The sequence below is a fragment of the Panicum hallii genome, chromosome 3 (assembly GCF_002211085.1).
Source record: "Panicum hallii strain FIL2 chromosome 3, PHallii_v3.1, whole genome shotgun sequence".
Taxonomy (NCBI): domain Eukaryota; kingdom Viridiplantae; phylum Streptophyta; class Magnoliopsida; order Poales; family Poaceae; genus Panicum; species Panicum hallii.
Window position 1 is genome coordinate 60,229,954 of NC_038044.1, and position 22,887 is coordinate 60,252,840.

The following is a 22,887-nucleotide window of genomic DNA, read 5'->3' on the forward strand; positions in this document are numbered from 1 at the left end:
CCCAATCTCCTGATTGCTATGGTTCTTGGGTACATTAACAGCATCTGATGTGAACAAGTTTGTCTACATTATACTTAAAAGCTTTGTTGAGATAGAATCTTATGGGATGAGTAGCCAAATGTAAATGTAGAGAGTGAAAGTTAGATAGTCTGCAGCAGACTAGAGAGCGCACTCTATACAAGACTGACAGGTATTTTAAACAGGAACGGATACAGAGGGTTCACTACCTACAATTAGCGAATAGTTACCTTGTTATATCGTCCACTCTTTCTAGAAGTTCTTTGTCATCACGACCTATAAACTGAATGTAGATGATCAGAACTGCTATTTCAGAAAAGATTAACCAATGCCTGCATTACACATACATATTTCTATATTATTGGCCAGCTTTCATATATAGAACCACATAGTTGAATCACGATGCAAAGAACACAGTTTTTTGACAAAATTGAACTTCCCCATCAGAGACATCAGATTACCCCTGCATGACAGAACTATAGGTATATAATTGTTCCTACAGAGCAGGGATTAATCTGAAGAAGTATATAATTGAATAAAAACTAAACAGATTGTTTCAACCAATGGTTCCTGTTCACATACTGCGACTTTTTTTTATAAAGGTGAATAACAAAATAATTACTGCAGAAGGCAATCAAGGCAATGCAACAAACGCAGAAGAAACACCACCAAAATTATCGCTACCAGACACTACACCAGGGCCGTCCCTGGAGGGGGGCAAGGTGGGCGACCGCCCTGGGCCCCCAAATGCATGGAGCCCCCACATATGTATGCAAGCAGCAGGTAGCAGGCCTGCGCTTTTAGCCTCCGAGAGATCACGCAACAGGCCTGCACTTTTGGCCTCCGAGAGATCACGCAGCAGCGCTGAACGAGAAAACAAACCATCGTAACTTGCAACCCCTAATTCACTCGATCGCACGCGCCGCCAGCCGTGAGCCGTCCTCCTCGTAGAGTCGGCAGTCACGGTCGCCGTTGCCCGTTGGCCGCTGCCGCTGTCCCGTCGCCCCGGCACCCCATCGGTCAGACTGTCTCGAAGCCATGGAAACAAAGATTGCCGGCAGCCAAGCCATTGACGTCGCCCGGCAATTGGATTGGATAAGGATAAAGGATCAAAGGTAAGAGTAAGACACTAATAGAAACACAAAGTACGACAACATTGATTTTAATATGTTTGTTTTTATTTTGAGATCAACAATGACTCAAGAGAGATTAAATGGTTTGGCAATTCTATGCATCGAAAAGAATCTGTTGGATGAGATTGATCTCAATGGTATAATCGATGACTTTGTATCACAAAATGTTAGAAGAAATTTTTAGCATGCTATCATGTAACAAGTAAGTGTTTATGACTATATTTTATATTTGTTATCTTATAAACTTTAAAGCATTATAAAAAAATTATTGAATGTTCAATAATATGTATTTATTATTATTATATATATACATAATATATATACACATATTGATATACGAGGTCTCCATATTGCATTTCGCCCTGGGCCTCAAACAGTCGGGAACGGGCCTGCACTACACCTACTGCGCTGCAGAAAGTTACAGTCGTTCATTGGTCATTACTGATTAGTACATACAACAAACAGCTGATCTGATGATGATATATTATAGCCCTAGATTTTAATTCCTTTTAAATGAAGACAGACCTAACCATTAGCAAAAGCATCTTAAACGAGCAACCTCTATGAGGCCATAGTAATTAGAGGGAGGGGGGGGGGGTGGGGGTGGGGGTGGGGTGAGCCATCTCTGAGTCGGAGAAAATCAGGGCTCACCGACGGCGGTGCGGCACGAGATCGACGGGGCGGCCAACCGCACGGAGGAGCCGGCGCTCCCCGTCCCCACGGAGGCTCCGACGAGCGCCGGCGCCCGGCGAGGCGGCGACGAGCCTGGCACCGAGCAAGCGGATCCGGGCCGGGCTGAGCAAGGCCCAGAGAGGACCATGGCATGATTTTGGCATGGAATGAGCAAGGCCTTGAGAGGACCATATTTTATTTTTCTTCACGGCCCACTCGACGTCACTGGGCCCAAAAGACCAACGACATGATTTTGGCATGGAATGCGAGGTCAACGAGGTGTACTCACCATCGTTGTATATAGTCTCAACTTCCACACCGAAAATATAGATAGTCTATCTACGAGTCTTCTTATTGTTTAACCCTTTTTTTCCCTTTGAATAGCACATAATTAACTAGTTCTTTTTTTTGAAATAATCCTTTCGACCATGCATGATCCTTAGCATGGCACCCAAATAAAATAGGCGCTGTTTTGGTATGGCTCTCTATGGAGATACTTTGGGCATATAGTAAAGTCTGCATAAATGAAAAGGATAAATTGCGTAAAATATCTAATAAGAATTAGAATAATGAAACTCGTATAGGTTTCGCAGTTGCATAGTACTCCCTCTGTTTCATAATAGTCAGCATTCTAGATTTTTTTCTAACTCAAATCTTTCGTCTTTGACCATTACTCCTAATAATTATATTTATATATATATATAGTTTTGCAAGAAAACAGATGAAGTATATAGCAAGCATCGATTTTATTTATTTTTGCAGGAAAAAACATATTTCTTTGTTGAATTCGTATACAACGAATTGACAAATACAAATTAGGTAGCATATATATCAAGCGCCACAGAATGCCTCCATATGGTGTGCACACAGACAGGCAGACGACAGGTGTACAGCTGGACGTACGACGGCGCGACATGCACGTCATCACATGGCGCTGCAGTCCGCCGGCTGGAAGGAGAGGACGCCATTGCCGAGGTCGTAGAGCAGGTGCATGTTCTGCTGCATGTAGTTGCCGATGATGGTCGTCTCGTTGACCGGCAGCGTCGCGTTCGGCCTCGCCGAGCTGAACACCACCATGCACGCCGTGGTGTCGTCCACGGGCGCCCAGTAGTTCTCCGGCGGCACCACCACGTCCGAAGCGGCGCCGCCGCCGCTTCCAAAGTGGAGCACCAGCGGCGGCACCAGCTTGCCGGCGTCCCCCCCCGCCACGCACAGGTCCAACCCTCTTGCCGGCGGCGGCACGAGGCTGGTGCCGAGCTGCCGCGCCAGCTCCGCCCTCAGCGCCTGGTACGCCACGTCGACGAGGCTCGTGAACGGGGAGCCGGAGTCGATGAGCGTGCCCGCCCACTTCCCCGGCGCGACCTGCCGGAGGTCGAACGCCGCGGCGGGGACGTCGAGCTTGGCTTTCCCGACCGTGATCCCGGCCAGGGGCAGGAAGTAGAACGTGCCGAACAGGTCATCGCTCGGGTTCTTGACGAACGGCACGGACGTCACCGGTGTGTTGCCGCCGAGGCCGGCGGACGCGCCGACGAACAGGCGGCTCGTGTTGACGGCGTCGCTGAAGTAGGGCGTGAGGCAGTAGGAGAACTTGGTGTCGCCGAGCTGGGAGACCAGCGAGAGCGCGCCGCGGCCGAGCCCGATGATGCCGGACGCGCCGTCGAGGGAGCCCGGTGTGAGCCTCGACGCGATGACGCACCCGAACGCGAGGCTCGCGTTCTGCGACCCGAACGTGAAGACCTCGGTGCTGAGGACCCCGGCGATGGCGCCGGCGCCGTAGGCGGTGAGGACGGCGCACGCCGACCTGTCGCGCGTGCACTGGGTCTCGGAGCCGAGGGCGCACGCGGTGCCGTTGCACGCCACGGGCTGGACGGTGCGCGACCGGGACGGGTCGTAGAAGGAGAGGTTCTGGCTGAAGCAGCCGCCGGCGGGGCGGCAGGCGGCGCACTGCGTCCAGATGAGGTTGCTGCCTGTGTCGATGATGGCCTCGGCCCGCTGCGGCGGGTCGCCGATGAGATACTCGGCGATGTACTGCGTCTCCACCCAGCGGACGGGCGCGGTCACCTCGCCCATGGACGCCAGCCGGCGGTGGGTGCGCTCGGTGGCGCGGCGCACGCGCTCCGCCACGGTGCGGTTCTCCCTGGCGTCGACGTGGACGAGCTCGAGGCGGATGCCGGCGCAAGCGGTGAATGTCAGGGAGGCGCACAAGAGCGCCAGCCAGAGCAAGGGTCTCGCCATTTTTGTCTTGTGGGAGAACTCCTTAGCGTGTATCAGTGGGTGTGTGTGCATGGAGAAGGAGAGGGTGAGTGTATATATAACAGATGGCATTATTGGATGGGAAATGAAGTGATCGAGTGCCCAACGATATATTGACGTCATTACAATTTGCAAGTGGATGTATTTGAGATTAACAAATTAAAGCATTAAAAATTTCAACAAAGAATTGGATAGGATAAGCAACATATATTTTATAAGGATTGATGAAGTTCTAGGTACATGATCAACGGGTTGACGATCATATCAGGCAGATTCAGTCGTGCATCATCTGGGAAACACTACTAGAAAAAAGTTTTATGGTATCGGTTGGAAACCGGTTTTAGTCCTGGTTTTTCAACCAGTACTACAAGATTGAGCATCATCGAGTAAAACACGTCGCAAGTCATAAATCACGTGATTTTTTCACACAAAATACGCGCACATGCGGCAGACGGGATTCAAACTCGGGGCCTCCTGTCTCGTGCGTACCTCCCTTACCATCTCACCTACAACACTTGTGATTGGGAGGAAGATACTTTCCTAATATGGATCTTTTAGTACCGGGTGTTACCACCCAGTACTAAAGTGCTCTATAGCCTTCGATCCATCTCAAAAATACCGGTATGAACTAGATCTGGTACTGTTACTTTACTTTTAGGGTAGATCAATAGCCCTTTTTCTGTAAGTGAAAGAATCAAGTTGACGAGACTGTATAACTGATCTTCTATATACTTTGCTAAATTGTTCAAATAATCGGACAAATTCTGATAGATGGTGTATTCTTTTAGAGCAGATGTCATGTACATGACAGCTGCTATATACAATATTGTGGTGCATTGGGCATTGGTATCAACGAGTAGGTAGCATTTTATTAGCTGTGTTATGTTGACTTGGTCATCTATACTAATACGTAGGACAAGTCTGTGCCAAATTGATGGCAAAAACAATCTTGATCTCCTAGAGCTTCTTCAGAACGATCTACTTATATCCCAACAAAATATAATGTTCCGTGGTTGGATGGGTATGGCCTGGCAAGTTACAATAGCAACTGGGGAGGTGGATACAATTATGAACAAGTCATAAATCTTGAGGGTTGCTTGCACGAGTCGCAATTCTTGTATGAGTGGTGCAATACCAACTCTCATTCTGTGGCACAAACTATCGAACGCGTGGTGACATTTTCAAAAAAATACTGGATGGAACTGTGTGCCGTGCGGCAACAGCAGGATGCTTTCGATTCTAAAGGTAAGAAACCAGCAGGATGAACTCTTTGGTTTCAGGGAAAGTGCAAGCAAGCTAAGAAAAGGAAGGCGTCTAGGTAGCAAAAACCAGCAGATGGATCGATGGATAAGGATCAATGCGGATGGAGCTCTTGACAGTAGAACTGGCGATGGAGGCATTGGTCTGGCTGTCAGAGGCCATCTGGGGATGATTCAACGCACGCTGTGAAAATATGTACGAAATGGAAACAACGCTGAGGAGCTGGAAGCAATGGCCTGGGTGGGTGGGTGGGTGGGAGGGCCTTGAAACAGACCGTACCACCATGGCAAGCATGTTGGTCAATCCATGTCAGGACTGAGACTACGAATTTAGTCAATCCATGCATGATCACCATCTTATTTGCTAATACGTGATCTTGGCCCAGCCGCCACACCCAATGTCATTCGTAGCGTGTGTTTGATGCACCTCTAAGAACAAACGCATGCATACCGTACCCTGTGAAGTATAGGTGGTCAAATGGGCCTGGCCCAATCAGCAGCACTAGGCCCAGCAAAAAAAAATACCACCCTAACCCGACACGGCCCAATAGAAATAGTGTCGTGCCAGCCCGACCCGATGCATTGAGCCGTGTTTAGGGCATGCAGTGTCGGTCCGAACACGGCATGAATTTAGACCGGCACGATCCAGCCCGTTTAACAGCCTAACTCCTCCCCTCTCCTCCTCTCTCTCTATCCCTTCTCTCTCCCCTGCTCCCCCCTCTAGCCCTCTCCCAATCTCCCCGCCGCCCCTTCCCTTCCCCTGCCGCCCTGCCGATGGAGGAAGGCAGCCGGCACGCGCCACCCTCCTCTATCTTTCTTCTCTCTCGCATGCACGCCTAATGGCCTCCCGCACCGCTCCCCGCGTGCCTCGGCATCGCCGGCAGCCTCCTCCCCGCGCGCCTGCCGCGGCGGCGGCTGTAGCCGCCCTACGCCGCAGACGGCATAAGGCCAGGGCCGGTACGACATGCACGGGCCAACCATACCATCGTGCCAGCACGACACGGTACGGTTAGCCAACTGTGCCTCGTGCCCAATTAGGCTCGTGGCGTGTTGGGCCGTGTTGCCCATCCGACCATCTATATTGTGAAGTATTAATATTTGCATGAGAGTAAGCCAGCACAACTTGAGATTAACAATGTCACCGTATGTTGTGACGAACACTCCATCTCTACCACTAGAAAAATAATTAGTTGTAAATGTGAGCACCCATCATGGGTCTTAATTTTTGAGTTATTTCAAATTCATCTATCAAATTTAGATTCTTTTATCTAATTTTGTATGTCTTCATGTTCACATTACTAATATTTTCTCAGTTATAGTCATTTTATGTTGTTTTAACATCCTTCATTCTCATGTAACTTGCATGTATATTACTTTCACAAACATGAACTTCCAATTAATTTAGCAACTTTTTTATATACTTAGAGGTAACTTATGCACAAATTTCTTGCTTGCCCTTTTTCGCATTATAGCATACAACTGAAATTTGCAATTCATAGAAAATCAGTGTTGTTATATGTTGTGTTGTGAATGTGACAGATGTCAGAAAGTATTATTCATATTTCGTTCCTCCAATATTTATATATTCTCAATGTAGTAAAATAATTTGAACTGTTTGTTCTCTGTACTGATTGTGGAATCTGTAAATTTGGTGTGTTATAACTTCAAAAGGTTGTAAAATATGAGGTGTTTGGTGTTGAGAAATTTCATCACAATATTCAATAATGAAAAGGGTATTACAGTTCATGCACACGTATAGCTAGCATCACACACATGACATGCATTGGCACACATAAACATGTACGTTCGTGCACAATGCACGAATTACATGGCACTGCAGTCCGCCGGCTGGAAGGAGAGCACGCCATTGCCGAGGTCGTAGAGCAGGTGCATGTCCTGCTGCATGTAGTTGCCGATGATGGTCGTCTCGTTCATCGGCAGCGTCGCGCCCGGCCGCGCCGCGGAGTTGAACAGCACCATGCAGTCCGTAGCCGTGTCCACGGGCCCCCAGTAGTTCTCCGGCGGCACCACCACGTCGCCGCCGCCCCCTCCGAAGTGCAGCACCAGCGGCGGCACCACCGTGCCGGCGTCTCCCCGCGCGACGCACAGGTCCAGCCCTTCGATCTGCGGCTGCACGAGGCTGGCACCCAGCTGGCGCACCAGCTCCGCCCTCAGCGCCTGGTAGGCTGCGTCGACGAGGCTCGTGAACGGGGAGCCGGAGTCGATCAGCACGCCTCCGGCCCATACCCCCGTCGCGACCTGCCGGAGGCCGAACGCCGCCGCGGCGATGGCGAGCTTGGCGCTGCCCACGGTCATCCCGACCAGGGGCAGGTAGTAGAACGTGCTGAAGGGGTAGTCCGTGGGGTTCTCGGCGAACAGCACGGATGTCACCGGCGCGTCGCCATCCAGACCGGCGGACGCGCCGACGAACAGGTGGCTCGGGTTGACGGCGTCGCGCAAGTAGGGCGTGAGGCAGTAGGAGAACTTGGTGTCGCCGAGCTGGGAGACCAGCGAGAGCGCGCCGCGGCCGAGCCCGATAATGCCGGACGCGCCGTCCAGGGAGCCCGGCGTGAGCCTCGACGCGGTGACGCACCCGAACGCGAGGCTCACGTTCCGCGACCCGAACGTGAAGACCTCGGTGCCGAGGACCCCGGCGATGGCGCCGGCGCCGTAGGCGGTGAGGACGGCGCACGCCGACCTGTCGCGCGTGCACTGGGTCTCGGAGCCGAGGGCGCACGCGGTGCCGTTGCACGCCACGGGCTGGGCGGTGCGCGACCGGGACGGGTCGTAGAAGGAGAGGTTCTGGCCGAAGCAGCCGGGGCGGCAGGTGGCGCACTGCGTCCAGATGAGGTTGCTGCCGGTGTCGACGATGGCCTCGGCGCGCTGCGGCGGGTCACCGATGCGGTACTCGGCGACGTACTGCATCTCCGACCAGCGGACGGGCGCGGCCACCCCGCCCGTGGACGCCAGGCGGCGGTGGGTGCGCTCGATGGCGCGGCGCAGGCGCTCCTCCGCGGTGCAGCTGTCCTTGGCGTTGAGGTGGGTGAGCTCGAGGCGGAGGCCGGCCGCGGAGGTGGCGAACCACCACAGGGAGGCGCAGAAGAACGCGAGACAGAGCAAAGGCTTCGCCATTCTTACCTCAAGTGAAAAATGCAGCCAGTTCATAACATATGCAGAGGATATCGGTGGGGAAAATGCAGATTTTTATATATATGCCGCTGCAAATATGCGCAATTTCGTTAAACTCACGGCCAATTCTACTCCCATGTTCTTTTTGCCATCACGATAAGTGACCGTGAGTTTATTGTGATTTTACCTACTTCCTTTGACTAGAAACTAGGCCTCAAGATTTTCGAGAAAGACCATGCTACCCCTGTAGGAATTGGGATAGTGGTCTTGTGGGATTACGTGTTCCTTCCTCGTTCAACCAAGAGAAAATGACGATAAGTTCAGGGCTTTGAATTATGATCAGGTCCGAGTCCTTGCTTAGGCAAGAGCATTCCCAACCAACTATGTAGAATAGTTTTTATATCATTAATTATACAGTTGCATTAAAATTTTTAGCTTATATATATAATAAATGAGAGAGAATGGAGAGAAAAAATTAGAATGCAAGATCCCGTTTTAACACGAAAATCTATGTGTAGCCACTAGAAATTGTGCATTGGAAGAGAATGATGTCTTTATGATAAATGTAGAATAAATATGATAAGTGGAGAAAAGAGAGTGAGTTTAATAGAGATCCAGATCAAGATACTATGGGTTGTATAGTGTAGTTTATAAAGGTGGTGCCTTCACGATATTACAGCATAAACATCACCTATAAATACTATAGGTTGGGACTGCCTAACTTGTACTCTCTCTATCCTAAAGTGTAATACATTTTGCTCTGTCCTAAGTCAAAGTAGTTTAAGTTTGACCAAATTTATAGAAAAAATTATTAACATCTAACATATCAAATAAGTAAATTATAAAAATATATCTCATAATGGATCTAGTTATTCTCATCTGACATTCAAAATGTTATTACTCTTTTTCTATAAACTTGATCAAATTTAGAATAGTTTAACTTAGAATAAACCAAAATATCTTACATTTCAGGACGGAGAGAGTGAGGCGCTAAGCCAAGGCGAGGGGATAATTGTCAATTGCCAAGCTCTACCGGGTCGAGCAGTGGTAAAAAAAATCTGGTGTACACTCTAAGTTTTATCCAAAAGCTCAATTTCAACCTTGCTACAATAATTTTTGGATACCATAAGTGCAAGATTCTATAAATTGCTGAAGATTTTCCTTACTTGATCATCGAAGTTGATATAGCGTAGACTTATTCACCTCTTCACGAATGAATCAAGTTGAACAGAATTGAGTTTACCTAGATTATTGTTTGTTAAATCTGAAAAAATTAGATATCCTCTAGAGCAGATGCCACTATGTCATTATTGATATTTATGTAAGTTAACTTTTTCACGTATTAGTTGACTAATGCTATATCTTTGTGGCAATTGGCAATTGTTGACACGGTTAAGATGATCAACTACATTCCTCTCATCACAAATATAAGTTCATTCAAAGGACGTCTATATGTGCTTCTAAAGCTTTTAAGCTGCCTAGCTCGCTTCGAAACAAAGCTTTTTATAGCTATGAGTAGCTTGATGATCCACCTCCGTAAAATAGCTCAGGATCACTACGTAATACTATGCTTGATGCCTGAACAACCTAAAGGAAAATCGAAAAGGCTTCGTCGAAAGGGCCCTTAGGATAATAAATGGAACCGTCTCTGGCTATGAAATGTAGCTGCATTGTTGGTCTTTACCCATCACGAGTTTGCTCATACCATCTCCAGTTTACTCATGCACCATGATCGCTCTTTGTCACGATCAAGGCCGCTTCATCAAGCTTTCTCCAGTGAGCTCCTGTTCCATAATGAATCGTTACACATTAGATTTTCTTAATAATAAAAATCAAATGCAAGCACTTAAACTAGTTATCCTTAAGATGGGCCTGTGATGTTTGTAGTATATATTCATCATAGGGGAGTTGTAACATCTGTTAGATGATGTACGTGCATAGGCTAATTCTTGCCTAGCAACTATCAATCTGGTTGGAAGTTTGGGAATCTTGGTCCAGTCTTATAAACGTAACAAAATATAACTTAGCATCCTAGCCTAATAAAAATATTAGATCGAGCGGGTCTTGGGTTTTAGTTTTGGTTTGGGTTTGGGTTCGGGGTTAGTTCTCAATCCAATATCGAGCTTTATGCATTTGCACCTCACATGTAGCAGACCTTGAGCTATGTGATGAGTGTATTTTGTATGTGTGTTCAAATCGACTGCCTAAAGAGAATCAAGAGCCAATCCACTATGGAGGCAGGGGGCTCATGCCCCCTTCCCTCTCACCCAATGGGCCACCATAGAAGAATGTCACGATAGTTTTGTGAATTAACTCTTCAAAATATTAAGCATTTCTATAGCTTCTATACCAATTCATTTTTCTATTCCGTAAGGTCTTGGAGTTTCGTCCACCAATAGTTTGGAACAATGATCATGCCGTCCTATGGTTTGCCTAGAAGATTTTTTTCTTCATATACATTGGAGACAACGTGATGGATGAGGACGTCTTCAAGATATTTCTTCTTAACAACATGTGTCATTCAATGAGTTTTGACATAATTTTCTCTAATACATCTTCGTAGTTCAGGTTCTCCGTGAAAGGAACAACGGGATTGGGATTCTCATTTCAAAATCCAGTAGGATGGATGGCCAACTTCTTTTCACTGAAGAACCCTTCTCAAATGATTTTTCTAATCCACGCGTAGGGATGGCAATTTTACCCGCGGATTGCGTACCTGATGGACAAGGATATAAAAATGAAAAGAAAACTAGCGCCAATCCACTATGGAGGCGGGGGGGCTCATGCCCCCTCCCATCTGACCCAATGGGGCCATCAGGTTAACAGGAGGAGGATTAGCACCCCACCTAATTATTTTTTCCTATATCTGTTGGTCATAAAAAAATCATGACCTAACAAATTAGAATTATTTTGTTAAGTTAATTACCAGGTAACCTTCTACTATATAGCATTCTTTATGTTTCAACTTAAGGATTTTCATATTAATTTATGAGGATACTTGATTGTATCTATTAAAATGAATAGATGGAATTATTAGTTCAACAATAATGTGATCTCAACAACATTGGCTAAAAGCAATTAATTTTAAAATGCATCTGAATACCTATGAGAAATCGTGAAATGCTTGGTAGTATGAATCATCCCAAAAATATTGTTTCCTATAAACAATGGCAAACCTAGTTGGTAGCCTGGAACAAACAAGCAAGGGAAAATTGATCAAAAGACGGTGTTTTTGTTCTCCAAATATAATTCCCCTAATTCATTTAGGCAAAGCCATGAGATAAAGTAACTAGTGCTACACGTACAGTACAAAATAAAAATAAAGACAAAACAAAGCAATATTTTTATTTCTTATTTTTTTAACCCCCATCCTCCCTAAAAGCTATTTTGGATGACCACGGATGCCGCTTGCAGAGAAATTTTATGGAGGGTTAGTCCCTTAGTTGATTCCCCCCTCTATATAATCATATGGTGTACATGGTACACATACTTTCTATTTGCTTGTACTCATACACCCTTTGTATGCTCTCCTTTAATTTAAGATTAACTATCAAAATTCTGATGCATGGAGTAGTCATACTTATGTTGTTATGCATATGCAAGCTCGTGGTAATGTCACGGATTGAATCGAAAACTCTTGGTCCTGCAGTAACCAAATGGACACATAAACTTTGCTTGCAGTTTAGGATGAATGCATCTCCACTTGTCTCGTGACTTAAAACTATCAGAAAAAAGAGGGTCAAAAAAAGTTTCAGAGCACCGGGTTGAGGATCGCACGTGCTCGGTTGGAACGTGGGGCCCACGTGGCGGATCAATCTGCACCGTCCACGCTCACGTCCATGGCGTAGGTTCGTTCTCTGTTCGCCTGGCCTCCCGGCGGCTCTGCGCCTAGCGGATAACGGGGGGAGGAGGAAAAGAGGAGTGCGAGGGAGCGAGCGTCACGGACGGGAGAGGCGCCATGGCGATGCGAGCAGCTACGGCGGCGGCGACAGGCTTCTTTTCTTCGCCCTCCTCCGTCTCCCCGAGGCGTTTCTCGTCCTCCTCGCCGCCGGCGTTGCTCTCCGCCGGGCGCTGCATCCGTCGCCATCGTCTCCGCGCCTTCCCGAGTATCGCTATCCCTCCGTTTCTTTCTTTGTTTTTATTTATCGGTGTCCCGATTTCTCAATGAACAGATAATATCCTCTCACCCCCATTTTCCTGGGATTTGTTGCAGGTTCGGAATTGCCTCTGGAGGAACTCAACCCATCCGTTGATCTACTCGTACGCAGCTTCCCTCTGTCTCCCTGCCCCCCTCTCTGCCATGTATTTCTCTCTCTGTTACTAGTTGAAATATTCATCCATTTACATGGTTTCTTGGCTGCAACCTGATGCAGAGAAAAACTGCCGAGGCCGTCGGTGATTTCAGGAAGACGCCAATCTATATCGTTGGTATGCTTCTTCACCTCCCTCTTGTTGGGATTAAAAATGCCTTTATGGTTTTCCACCAACGGCAACCAAGCCAAATGTTGGAGACAGCAATCACAATGAGACCGTATTCTTTTTGTACGAAAATTTGGTAACACAATGAAACCTAAATTTGCAGTTTACCAATCCACATGCGACCAAACTGCCCGTGGGAATGTTTCCTCTCTCCTAAAACAAATGTGAGCAAATTTGCTCTTGGAAATTTTGTCTCTCATGAAACCTGGCTTGGTTGCGAGCCAATCAACGTTAATACATTATTATGTTTGTTTTTGTTGCTAAATTTTGGCATATACCAGGTTTTTGTCATGGCAAAATATTTTGGGGAATAGCCTTGTCATTGTATAATGGGGAGTAAGTATTTACATGTTGCCTAGATAGTAGATACAAAGTGCCAGACTGCCAGGTCAGTATGCATCTAAACAGGACAAGAGAAAACAACTATCTGAGGATATTCTCGAGTTCTTGAATCTCTGAAGTTTCATCAGCAAACAAAAGCTGCAGTACTTGATCATCACCATGGAATAGGAACTTTGCTGTTGCTGCCTGGCTAAGCAATTCTAGTCCCACCCAGCCTTCAATTTTCTGGCAAACTTGAGAGAAAAATGCAGATTACTGTGTGGTCAAGGGCTATTTCATCCTTGTTCCTAATCCTACGGAGCTTTGTAATCGGATTGGCAACTCAATAGCTTGTGAGAACTTTGTATTGCCATAGGAGCCATGGACAAAACTTGCTTTCACTTTCAACCTATAGCTTCCAGTTCCAATCAGCATCCAATCTGTTTTTTTTCCTTTTTCTTTCTTTTTTTTTGGTAGACGAGCCAAATAATTGTGCCTTATAAGCTGATTTGCGGAAGAGTTTCCATGAGGAGATGAACACCAGGCTATCTTCTTCCTTGATACTATAGAGTTATGCCTTGGATATGGGACCAAACCAAAGTTTAGCAAACTGCAACAATTTGTTGTCGAGATGACATGCTCTGAAGGCCTTTCTTTTGGTTCCTGCTCTGAAGAGCGGCTGCAGCCTTCTATTTTTTCCTCTAGGCCAAGCTGTAAACTGCCAGTGCAGTTTCTTTCCGAGAAGTACCATATCTAGCTTGCTGTTCTGAAGCTGCTGCAATCTTCGTGCTCATGCTAGAATCTGACTTGTCTGGCTCACCTAGCATGACAGCTGCCCCAGCTCTGACGATTCCTTGTCACCCTTATCACATAGTGTTTATTCAGATCCATATTTTTTTCCCCTTCTGAGTTTACTAGAACCATAAACATCACTGATGTCAAATTTTGGATTGGTTCATTTGGGGCAAAAACCAAACAGGCCTGGCCAGGCCAACAAGACGCGGACACTGACTGGATTATTTTTCATGCATAGGCACGGACTGCACAGCCAAGCGCAACATTGGCAAGCTCCTTGCCAATTCTATAATATACCGCTACCTCTGCAGCGAGGAACTGCTCGAGGATGTTCTTGGTGGCAAGGACGCCCTTAGAGCCTTTAAGGAATCTGATGAGAAGGGCTATCTTGAAGTCGAGGTGCTTTCCTTCTTTCTTCTTTTCTTTCCATAATTATTGACTAGTTTTGTTGCTCCAAATATTGCTGCTCCTAAATTGCATTGCACCAATTTGTCATTCTTCTATCTTGGTACTAGACCGAAGGGTTAAAGCAGCTGACGTCCATGGGTAGCCTTGTCCTTTGCTGTGGGGATGGCGCCGTCATGAACTCAACTAATCTGTATGTACACATGTGTCTCCATAGTCTGTTCTTTTTCTTGTGCATGTTCAGTCAATCGATGCTGGTGTTTGTATTTAATGAACGTCCAGGGGCTTACTGAGGCATGGTGTCTCCATTTGGATTGATGTTCCTCTCGAGATGGCAGTGAACGATATGCTGAAGAGCACGGGAACACAAGCTACTACAGATCCAGACTCTTTTTCACAGGTTACCTCTGTTACCGATAGCCAGTTGTGTCATGCTCTCTGTGGACATAATAACTGACTGAAAGTCAAATATTATCCTAGTAATTAGTGTTCTTTTCCTGTGTGAAAGATGCTTCCACATCCTCTGGTTAGTTATTAGCATGTTTATCTCTAACTTGGCTTTATTATCTATGTACACGTGTAGGTGATGAGCAAGCTCCGTCAGCAGTATGATGAACTGAAAGAACGCTATGGAATTTCTGATATTACTGTTTCAGTACAAAGTAAAGATAGATCCTCGAACAGCCTTCCTACCTTTTGATTTTTGAGTAAAAATTAATGATAGATCAATCTTTACAATTAGGTGAACTTTTACTGACATGCCTTAACACCTTTCAGATGTGGCTTCTCAGATGGGCTACAGCAGTGTTGACTCTGTGACCCTTGAGGACATGGTTCTTGAAGTAAGTCAGCAATGCTAGTATCCATGGCACAGGCAGAGTTGCATGTGTCTTTATTTTGGGCAATTTGGCACAACACTTAATAACTTAACCCGAATACAACTGAAGTTAACATTGTCTACATTTTCTTACCAGATTGTGAGGCAAATCGAGAGACTGATCCGAACAAAAGCAATGATGGAAGCTGCAGGGAAGCCCTTCTAGACTATAGGCGTGACATTCCGCTCCGGCATTTACATATTATCTCCAGTTGCCAGAGCAGGCATTTGGCTCTTCCATGGAGCTGATTACAGTTAACCCAAGAATCAAGCACAAGCATTTTCAAATCCGAGGAGCAGAATCACACTGTTGTGCTCGAATATGCTTATTTCGTATTGTAAAATCGCATGTCATTTGATAGCGCACTGTGTAAATCTGCCATGGTGCAGCAACTTTCAGAATGTATTTACTGTCAATGGAAATGACAGATCTGCCTGTACATGGTCGAAAGGCCGAAATCTGGAGAATTTTGTTACGGGAAAATTTGAGAATGCCTTTACGATGAACATGTTGCCCTGTTAAGCAGAGGCTTTTGCAGGAAGTTGAGATTTTTCCCTTGAGCGATTTCATGAGGAAATATCCATGTTATTTTGTCATATCATATTTTTTTTCAGAGATAATGAGACATAAAAACTCTCGTCGCCTTTTCGGCTGCTGAAACTGAAAGGCAAAGCCGATCACGCAGTAGCACGCTGCACACGCGCTGACGAGGCGAGGTCCTGCGTGGCGGGCCCCACGTGCAGCCTCACAGGCCGCGTCACGCCCCGGGGCGGCGGGGCTATTACCAGTCGACGAAGCGAGCGAGCAGGCGAGACGAGATCCATTCCCTCCGCCGCTGCGCCTCAGCTGAGAGCCCTCGAACCCTAGCCAGCGAGGCGAGCTCAGCCATGGCGCGGTCCCTCGCGCTCGTCGCCTTTCTCCTCCTCGGCCTCGCCGCCGCCACCGCCTCCGCGGCCGACGCGCCCTTCGTCGTCGCGCACAAGAAGGTGTCGCTCTCCCGCCCCAAGCCCGGCGTCGAGCGCGTCGCCGTCTCCCTCGAACTCTACAACCAGGGATCCGCGTGAGTACCAGCCGCTCCCTCTCACCCCGCACCACCGATCTGGTTTGTTGCTTGTAGTAGTAGTTTCGCTTGCTCCCGGGATCTGATCTGACTCGGGTGTGCCTTCCTTTTCTGGGAGGTTTGAACGCACCTTCATATGCTTGGATCTGCGTCGTGGGGTGAGGGGGTGAGAGAGTCATGCGAGGTTTCCTTCTTAAACCTCAGCGGGGGATTTAGTTTACCTTTTTTTAGTGCAGGTCTGCTAAATCTAAATGGTAGATTTGCTTAATTGTGCAAGGACTACAAAATCTGATAAAATTCCGACCACTGATTGCTCTACTGATCATGGATCCCCCAATTATCCCAAACCCTTGCTGGAAAAGGAAGCAAACCAGCTTCTCGTCTGTTATGTTGCTGATGTTCTTAATTGAGTGCTAGATCACGAGCTTGTTATTCGCAATTGCGGCCTAATCAATGATTCCCCTGCATATGTTGTGGATGTATAATTATCTAGCTAAAGAGCTGGTAAGGTCAACGTTTCACTCACTGCATGAAGGATTGTGCTGGTAGGTGCCTCACTAATGGAAAATGCTTATAGTGTCCATCTGGTACGTTACATCATCTATTTTGTCACTTGCTATTCCTCTACGGGTCAGTCAAGCAGATGGTTAATGTTATCATAGTTTGTTTTGCATGAACATAGCTTAGTAATTTCTTTCATGTAGAAGAAACTGTATGTTTCCCTAGAGGAATTGATCCGCGCTGCGAAAAGGAAATGCACTTTCTATTTATCAGCAGAACTGTGAGTTGAGTTAGTTTCGGGATTAAGGCAATTGGTGCCTTTGCAGTTGAAGCATGCACAAATTGTGTTCCTTTGCTTACCACAAAGATACGCCTGTTTTGATATATCAGTCACATATTTATAGCTTATCTGGCTAGATCTACAAGTCAAGCACGTTATGACTGGTTGATTATGTTAGACATTATATCACCTGATAAAATGACCTGGAATTTTTTACCGCATGTCTAATTGTCTATGTGCTACTGCTTTCTCTTATACCACAGTTCCAGTAATACTTTTGATGTGCTTAAGTTTGAATTTGGGCATTCACATGTTATTACTACACCTTGGCTCTATCACTATCAGAGTAAGGTTTGGATAATTCTACAAGTGCATCACACCCTTTGATTTCCAAAAATCCATTTCTGTGAAATTTAATGCTGTGCTTGCAAATCTGATATGAACATTTCTTTGATTTAGATTTCTTTTTCTGATTCATATGATGGCAAGTTAATTCATATTTTTCACAGCACCTGCATGAACTTACTGTAAAACTTATTGTAGGACTGCCTATGATGTGACCATTAATGATGACTCTTGGCCAACAGAAGCATTTGAGCTTGTCACTGGAGAGAAATCGAAGACATTGGAAAGACTTGACCCGTGAGTACATTTTGTAATGCATCTCTTTGCTATAGGTGTGTCGGTAGTACGGAAAAAAATTCATTACTTTTACTCTTGCAGTGGTGCCACTGCTTCACACACATTTGTCCTGGAGACCAAAACACAGGGCAGGTTCCAGGGTTCACCAGCTGTTATTACATACCGTGTTCCCACCAAGACCGCTCTTCAGGTTTTGTCTTTTACCTCTACCGTTCCCACATTTCTTATGCTATGCATCTTGTATTATCCTCTTTATCTTATACATTGCAATTGCTCGAGCGATGCTATTTTGCTAAATCAGTGTTTTCTACATGTTGAAGGAGGCCTACTCAACCCCCATCTTCCCACTGGATATTCTTGCTGAGAGACCTCCAGAGAAGAAGTTTGAATGGGTAAGTAATCATGCCATTGCATTAAACATCCTAGTTTATCTTTCTTTCTGATACTGATATTTGGATGCTGTTTCTGGTGCTTACCGCTGTGCGTGGAAAATCCGGATTTTCTCTCCTCCTTTGTTCAGGCTAAGGTAATTTCTCTCTTTCCTTCAGTTTCAGTCAATTTTCCTTGTCCATCTAAATAAGCTGCTCTAAAGTATTTCTAGCATTCGTTTGAGCTGGATGGTAACAAATTGTTGTCCATCTGCAGAGGCTTGTGGCGAAATATGGGTCACTGGTGTCTGTTGTCTCGTTCGTTGGTCTGTTTATCTACCTGGTGGCGAGCCCGTCGAAGAGCAGCTCAAAAGCAAGCAAGAAGAGACGTTGATCTACTCGTAGATCGTTGTTGCCAGTGTAGCTGGCTGTTTTGCGTGGAGGAACTCTTGATCGTTTGAGCTGAACGAAAGCTTTGAAGTTTAGATTTACTCACCCCCACCATGAGTTGTAACGAAATATGCACATCGGTTAGCAAAGTGGACCTGTAATTTTGGTTGGTTACTTGGTTTTTACTTCCAGTTTCATTGTCAGTGACTTGACACAGAGGACCTGTAATTAGGAAAGTTAATTTTGCTTGAAAGAACATTTGATATGAGGCCCGTGTGTGAATTTGAGAGCAAAGCAGTTCTTGGGCAGAAGCTTGGCTGGCGAAGTTCATGCGCAGTTGCAACTGCACGTAATCCGGACCTTACATTTTTATACATTGTACTGCGGCAGCATTGCTTCATGGTTAGTTGGTAACCTGGAGATTAGCATATCGAGTGCCGGTGGTCATAAAGCTCTGCCCGATGGATGCCTCGATTTCAACATCTACTGCAAGTCAGAGCAACCTCACCTGCCCAATTCTACGACCTCTGCTGAGCCATCAATGCCATTTGGTAAGGAGTGGATCCGCCAAAAGATAATTAAAAAAGAGTAATAAGACAAGATGTTTGGGAGGAATAAGTAATTTTTGTAAGAATAGAAAAGGAAAAAAAAGTTTTTTAGGAAAATAAAAAAAGAATAGAGACGAGACAGCTCCACTGGGCCACCATTTAAGCTCTGCTCATTTCTGGGCGCACATACAGAGCACAATACAGTCGGCCTAGCCACCACACCTCACTCCACTGCGGGCGGCCCATCAGGACCAGCCCACTCCTCACTCCCCGAGCCTCTTTGTCTCTCTGACAGAATGATCCCACCACCATCCCAGCCCGATCCGACGGTCCAAATCCGCCCCGAAGGCTCAAACCCCCATCCAACCGTCCACACTAGGGTAAATCCCTCCCCAAACCCCCCGCTATTATACTATATAAGGCTCCCTCTTCTCCCTCCTCCAACCCTAGCCGCACAGCGCCCATTCCCGCATCCCCCTCCCGCCGCCGCGCCGCCGCCGCCGGAGAAGATGGGTCGCGTCATCCGTGCTCAGCGTAAGGGTGCGGGGTCCGTCTTCAAGTCCCACACCCACCACCGCAAGGGCCCCGCCCGGTTCCGCTCCCTCGACTTCGGCGAGCGCAACGGGTACCTCAAGGGCGTCGTTACCGACGTCATCCACGACCCTGGCCGCGGCGCGCCGCTCGCCAAGGTCACCTTCCGCCACCCGTTCAGGTACAAGCACCAGAAGGAGCTCTTCGTCGCCGCCGAGGGCATGTACACGGGCCAGTTCGTCTACTGTGGCCGCCGCGCCACGCTCTCCATCGGCAACGTGCTTCCGCTCCGCGGGATCCCCGAGGGAGCCGTCGTCTGCAACGTCGAGCACCACGTCGGCGACCGTGGAGTCTTCGCCAGGGCCTCCGGCGACTACGCCATCGTCATCAGCCACAACCCAGACAACGGAACCTCCAGGTACAAAATCCGATCAGCTTCTCTCCATTTTCCTCCGTATCATGAGATCTGTTGTGCCTCTGCTAGCAATTTTATTTCTCTAGATCTGATCTGGTGTGTCGTCATGAGCACTTATCTTGGTATTGATGCTGTTCTGTTCCCGTGGCCTGTAGTTATAACATTTAAGTTTGTATGCACTTGGTTGATGGCAATCGAAATCACTAGATGTGGATCGCTACTGTAGACATCATCTTTAATTTATTGATGCGTATGATTGAATATGAAATAGTTCCAAGAATACATCTATTTCAAGCTGGTTTTAGCAGTTGCACAACAGTTAGTGTTTTCTAACATTAGCTTAGTATATTGAGAATTCTGTTTATGATTAACTTTTCACGTTGATTCTGTTATGATGATGAGCCTATAAACAGTGTGGTCTATGCAATGGTGGTATGTCTTATAGTGTCAAGTTTGTGATTATTCAGTAGCTATCCATCATCATGTAATGGTCAAGTAACTTGCAGATGTTAATTTCAGTCACAATGTTTGTATATCTAAACAGCTTGTAGATGTCACCGAGTGAAATGCATGTGCCCACTCAACTGCATTTCATTTGTCAGTGTTATGTCCTTGTACCTGTGATGTTCCTGTTCATATGCAAACATAATCGTTTAGTGTTGCTGGATGTTGCGACTCATCCTGTTATGTTCTTGCAGGATCAAGCTCCCCTCTGGTGCCAAGAAGATTGTCCCCAGCAGCTGCCGTGCCATGATCGGTCAGGTTGCTGGTGGGGGTAGGACTGAGAAGCCCATGCTGAAGGCTGGTAACGCTTACCACAAGTACCGTGTGAAGAGGAACTGCTGGCCTAAGGTGCGTGGTGTGGCCATGAACCCTGTGGAGCATCCCCATGGAGGAGGTAACCACCAGCACATTGGTCATGCCTCCACTGTCCGCCGTGACGCCCCCCCTGGCCAGAAGGTCGGTCTCATCGCCGCCCGGAGGACTGGACGTCTCAGGGGCCAGGCTGCTGCCACCGCCGCCAAGGCCGACAAGGCCACTTAGAGTTGTTATCATCTTATCATCGTTTATCTATATCTGCTGCCGCTAGATGGTTAAAGGACATGTGTTCCAGTATGGATGTGTTATTGCCTGGTACTCTGGTGAACCATTGTGTCAGTTTTTATGGTTGCTGTCTGGATTTTGCGTTATGCCTAAAGAAGATTTTGCTCGGATATTTTGTGCTAAATGTTATGGATTTGCTAGGCCATGGTACTCTACAGTACCTGTTCGCATTCTTGCTTACGGTTCTGTTCTATTTTGGTTTCTCCCGAGTTTAGAATTGATGTGCGTGTTCTGTATTGGCAGCCATTTCAGTTTAATCCTGCCATTGTGCTAGTGTTGCAGTTGATCCAATATTAAACTCATTCAATGAACTGAGCTATCACACCACATAGTTGGAACTGAAATGAACTGATCAGATCCTGCGTGACAATATCAATTGAGTTTTGTAATTAGCGATGGAAAAGTGTATTCAGCATACATGGATAAGAGTTCATCCACTGGCATTCCACTTCAGTTTTCAGAGCAACAAGCTGCCCTGTCTGCGTGAAGTTGTGGCTGGCTGGCTGTAGCGCAGATAATGGTCGTGCAGTAATCTTCAGTTTTTCACTGTACGGCAACTCGAAACAGAGTCTCTGTTCTAACATTTCAAGCACTTGTCCTCAAGGATGGGTGGAATCGGTGAAACAGGTTCTCAGCTCCATGGGGCAGCCGTGTTTTGGAGGGGAGTCGGTGAAATTGGCTGTGTGTGGCCGTGTTCTCGGCGGCGATCGGCTCTGCACACTGTGTTTTGCTTCTGAAATCCTCGGGTTTCTGCGAGGTCCTCGTGCTCATGCTTCATGTGGCACTTCTGAGCGGCAGTTCGTGTGTACCATGCCTGATCGGACAATAGGTCCAACCTTCCCTTGGAAAAAAAAAATTGGCATTTGTGCTGTCCACATAAAGTGAAAGTTTTTGCCTGGAGGTTGGCGCATAGCAGCTTTCCAAAGCGAAGCGAAATCCAGGCTAGAGGAAGATGCAAATATGTGCGGACACGGACAGTATTGAGGTAGCTGTTAGTAAACTAGCAACAGATTCTTTTTATCAGGCCCCAAATCCTCGAAGGATGTCGTCGATTGTATCTTGAATGCAAGAATGCAAGGAAGCAATGGTCAACAAGGAATGCTGGGGATAGCATCATGGATTTGTTTGTCCTCAGATTCAGAGATGCTGTACTGAATTTAATTGGATATTTCGGTAAACCTGAAACTTAAAGCGTGTAAACCATTTTCAGACATGGAAACGTCCAAGGGAGGGCTACCAGGCTATGCGAAGAATCAATGCAGATGGTTCTTTTCAAGCGCATACATGCTCTGGGGGATGGGGATTTGTTGCTCGGGATGATCATGGAAGGGAAGGGTGGTTGCACCAGGGTAGGAGAGAATTTGATCTTGTGCCAATGGGAGCCCTCTTCCCTTTAGCTGAAGTCTATGAACTTCACTGATGTCAACAATTTTATTGGCATATACTCCATCTGTTCCAAATTATTAATTATTTTAACTTTTCTAGAATCATATAGGCTTTGTTATGCATCTAGACAATATATATATTTAGATGCATATAAAAACTATGAATCTAGAAAAAGCAAAATGACTAATAATTTAGGATGGGAAGAGTAGGCTCCGTGAATTTGTAGCTCGGTGGCTAGTTAGTATTTGGTGCTAGCCAGGGTCGCGGTGGAGTTGTAATCTAACCGCATTCAGTCGCAGCTGACGTAAGTAATCTCATTG

General features: G+C 46.6%; 5 protein-coding genes across 5 annotated transcripts; 3 read left to right on the top strand and 2 right to left on the bottom strand.

The window, feature by feature from the left end:
- Nucleotides 1-2,568: 2,568 nt before the first annotated feature.
- Nucleotides 2,569-4,065, bottom strand: LOC112887932 (aspartic proteinase nepenthesin-1-like). The gene has a single exon (XM_025954227.1). It carries the CDS (start codon nucleotides 4,056-4,058, stop codon nucleotides 2,748-2,750), a length of 1,311 nt encoding a protein of 436 aa, XP_025810012.1. The 5' UTR covers nucleotides 4,059-4,065; the 3' UTR covers nucleotides 2,569-2,747.
- A 3,094-nt stretch (nucleotides 4,066-7,159) lies between these two features.
- Nucleotides 7,160-8,467, bottom strand: LOC112883951 (aspartic proteinase nepenthesin-1-like). Its single transcript, XM_025949226.1, has one exon. The coding sequence runs from the start codon at nucleotides 8,465-8,467 to the stop codon at nucleotides 7,160-7,162; it is 1,308 nt and encodes a 435-aa protein (XP_025805011.1).
- A 3,878-nt stretch (nucleotides 8,468-12,345) lies between these two features.
- Nucleotides 12,346-15,850, top strand: LOC112884006 (probable inactive shikimate kinase like 1, chloroplastic). Its single transcript, XM_025949287.1, has 9 exons — nucleotides 12,346-12,570; nucleotides 12,678-12,724; nucleotides 12,838-12,892; nucleotides 14,298-14,458; nucleotides 14,575-14,657; nucleotides 14,747-14,864; nucleotides 15,048-15,126; nucleotides 15,242-15,306; nucleotides 15,439-15,850. The coding sequence occupies exons 1-9, from the start codon at nucleotides 12,423-12,425 to the stop codon at nucleotides 15,505-15,507; spliced, it is 825 nt and encodes a 274-aa protein (XP_025805072.1). The 5' UTR covers nucleotides 12,346-12,422; the 3' UTR covers nucleotides 15,508-15,850.
- A 278-nt stretch (nucleotides 15,851-16,128) lies between these two features.
- On the top strand, nucleotides 16,129-18,891 carry LOC112884007 (translocon-associated protein subunit beta-like). The gene is made up of 6 exons (XM_025949289.1): nucleotides 16,129-16,402; nucleotides 17,727-17,825; nucleotides 17,907-18,015; nucleotides 18,146-18,217; nucleotides 18,346-18,351; nucleotides 18,471-18,891. Exons 1-6 carry the CDS (start codon nucleotides 16,230-16,232, stop codon nucleotides 18,585-18,587), a joined length of 576 nt encoding a protein of 191 aa, XP_025805074.1. The 5' UTR covers nucleotides 16,129-16,229; the 3' UTR covers nucleotides 18,588-18,891.
- Nucleotides 18,892-19,569: 678 nt separating this feature from the next.
- On the top strand, nucleotides 19,570-21,355 carry LOC112884005 (60S ribosomal protein L8). The gene is made up of 2 exons (XM_025949286.1): nucleotides 19,570-20,080; nucleotides 20,776-21,355. Exons 1-2 carry the CDS (start codon nucleotides 19,641-19,643, stop codon nucleotides 21,119-21,121), a joined length of 786 nt encoding a protein of 261 aa, XP_025805071.1. The 5' UTR covers nucleotides 19,570-19,640; the 3' UTR covers nucleotides 21,122-21,355.
- Nucleotides 21,356-22,887: the final 1,532 nt, after the last annotated feature.

Coding starts and splice junctions, on each gene's coding strand:
- LOC112884006 (XM_025949287.1), top strand. CDS start 12,423: ATGGCGATGCGAGCAGCTACGGCGGCGGCGACAGGCTTCTTTTCTTCG. Junction 12,571..12,677: donor TCGTCTCCGCGCCTTCCCGA/GTATCGCTATCC, acceptor GATTTGTTGCAG/GTTCGGAATTGCCTCTGGAG. Junction 14,459..14,574: donor AGGGCTATCTTGAAGTCGAG/GTGCTTTCCTTC, acceptor TCTTGGTACTAG/ACCGAAGGGTTAAAGCAGCT.
- LOC112883951 (XM_025949226.1), bottom strand. CDS start 8,467: ATGGCGAAGCCTTTGCTCTGTCTCGCGTTCTTCTGCGCCTCCCTGTGG.
- LOC112887932 (XM_025954227.1), bottom strand. CDS start 4,058: ATGGCGAGACCCTTGCTCTGGCTGGCGCTCTTGTGCGCCTCCCTGACA.
- LOC112884007 (XM_025949289.1), top strand. CDS start 16,230: ATGGCGCGGTCCCTCGCGCTCGTCGCCTTTCTCCTCCTCGGCCTCGCC. Junction 17,826..17,906: donor ACATTGGAAAGACTTGACCC/GTGAGTACATTT, acceptor TTACTCTTGCAG/TGGTGCCACTGCTTCACACA. Junction 18,016..18,145: donor CCACCAAGACCGCTCTTCAG/GTTTTGTCTTTT, acceptor TACATGTTGAAG/GAGGCCTACTCAACCCCCAT.
- LOC112884005 (XM_025949286.1), top strand. CDS start 19,641: ATGGGTCGCGTCATCCGTGCTCAGCGTAAGGGTGCGGGGTCCGTCTTC. Junction 20,081..20,775: donor CCAGACAACGGAACCTCCAG/GTACAAAATCCG, acceptor ATGTTCTTGCAG/GATCAAGCTCCCCTCTGGTG.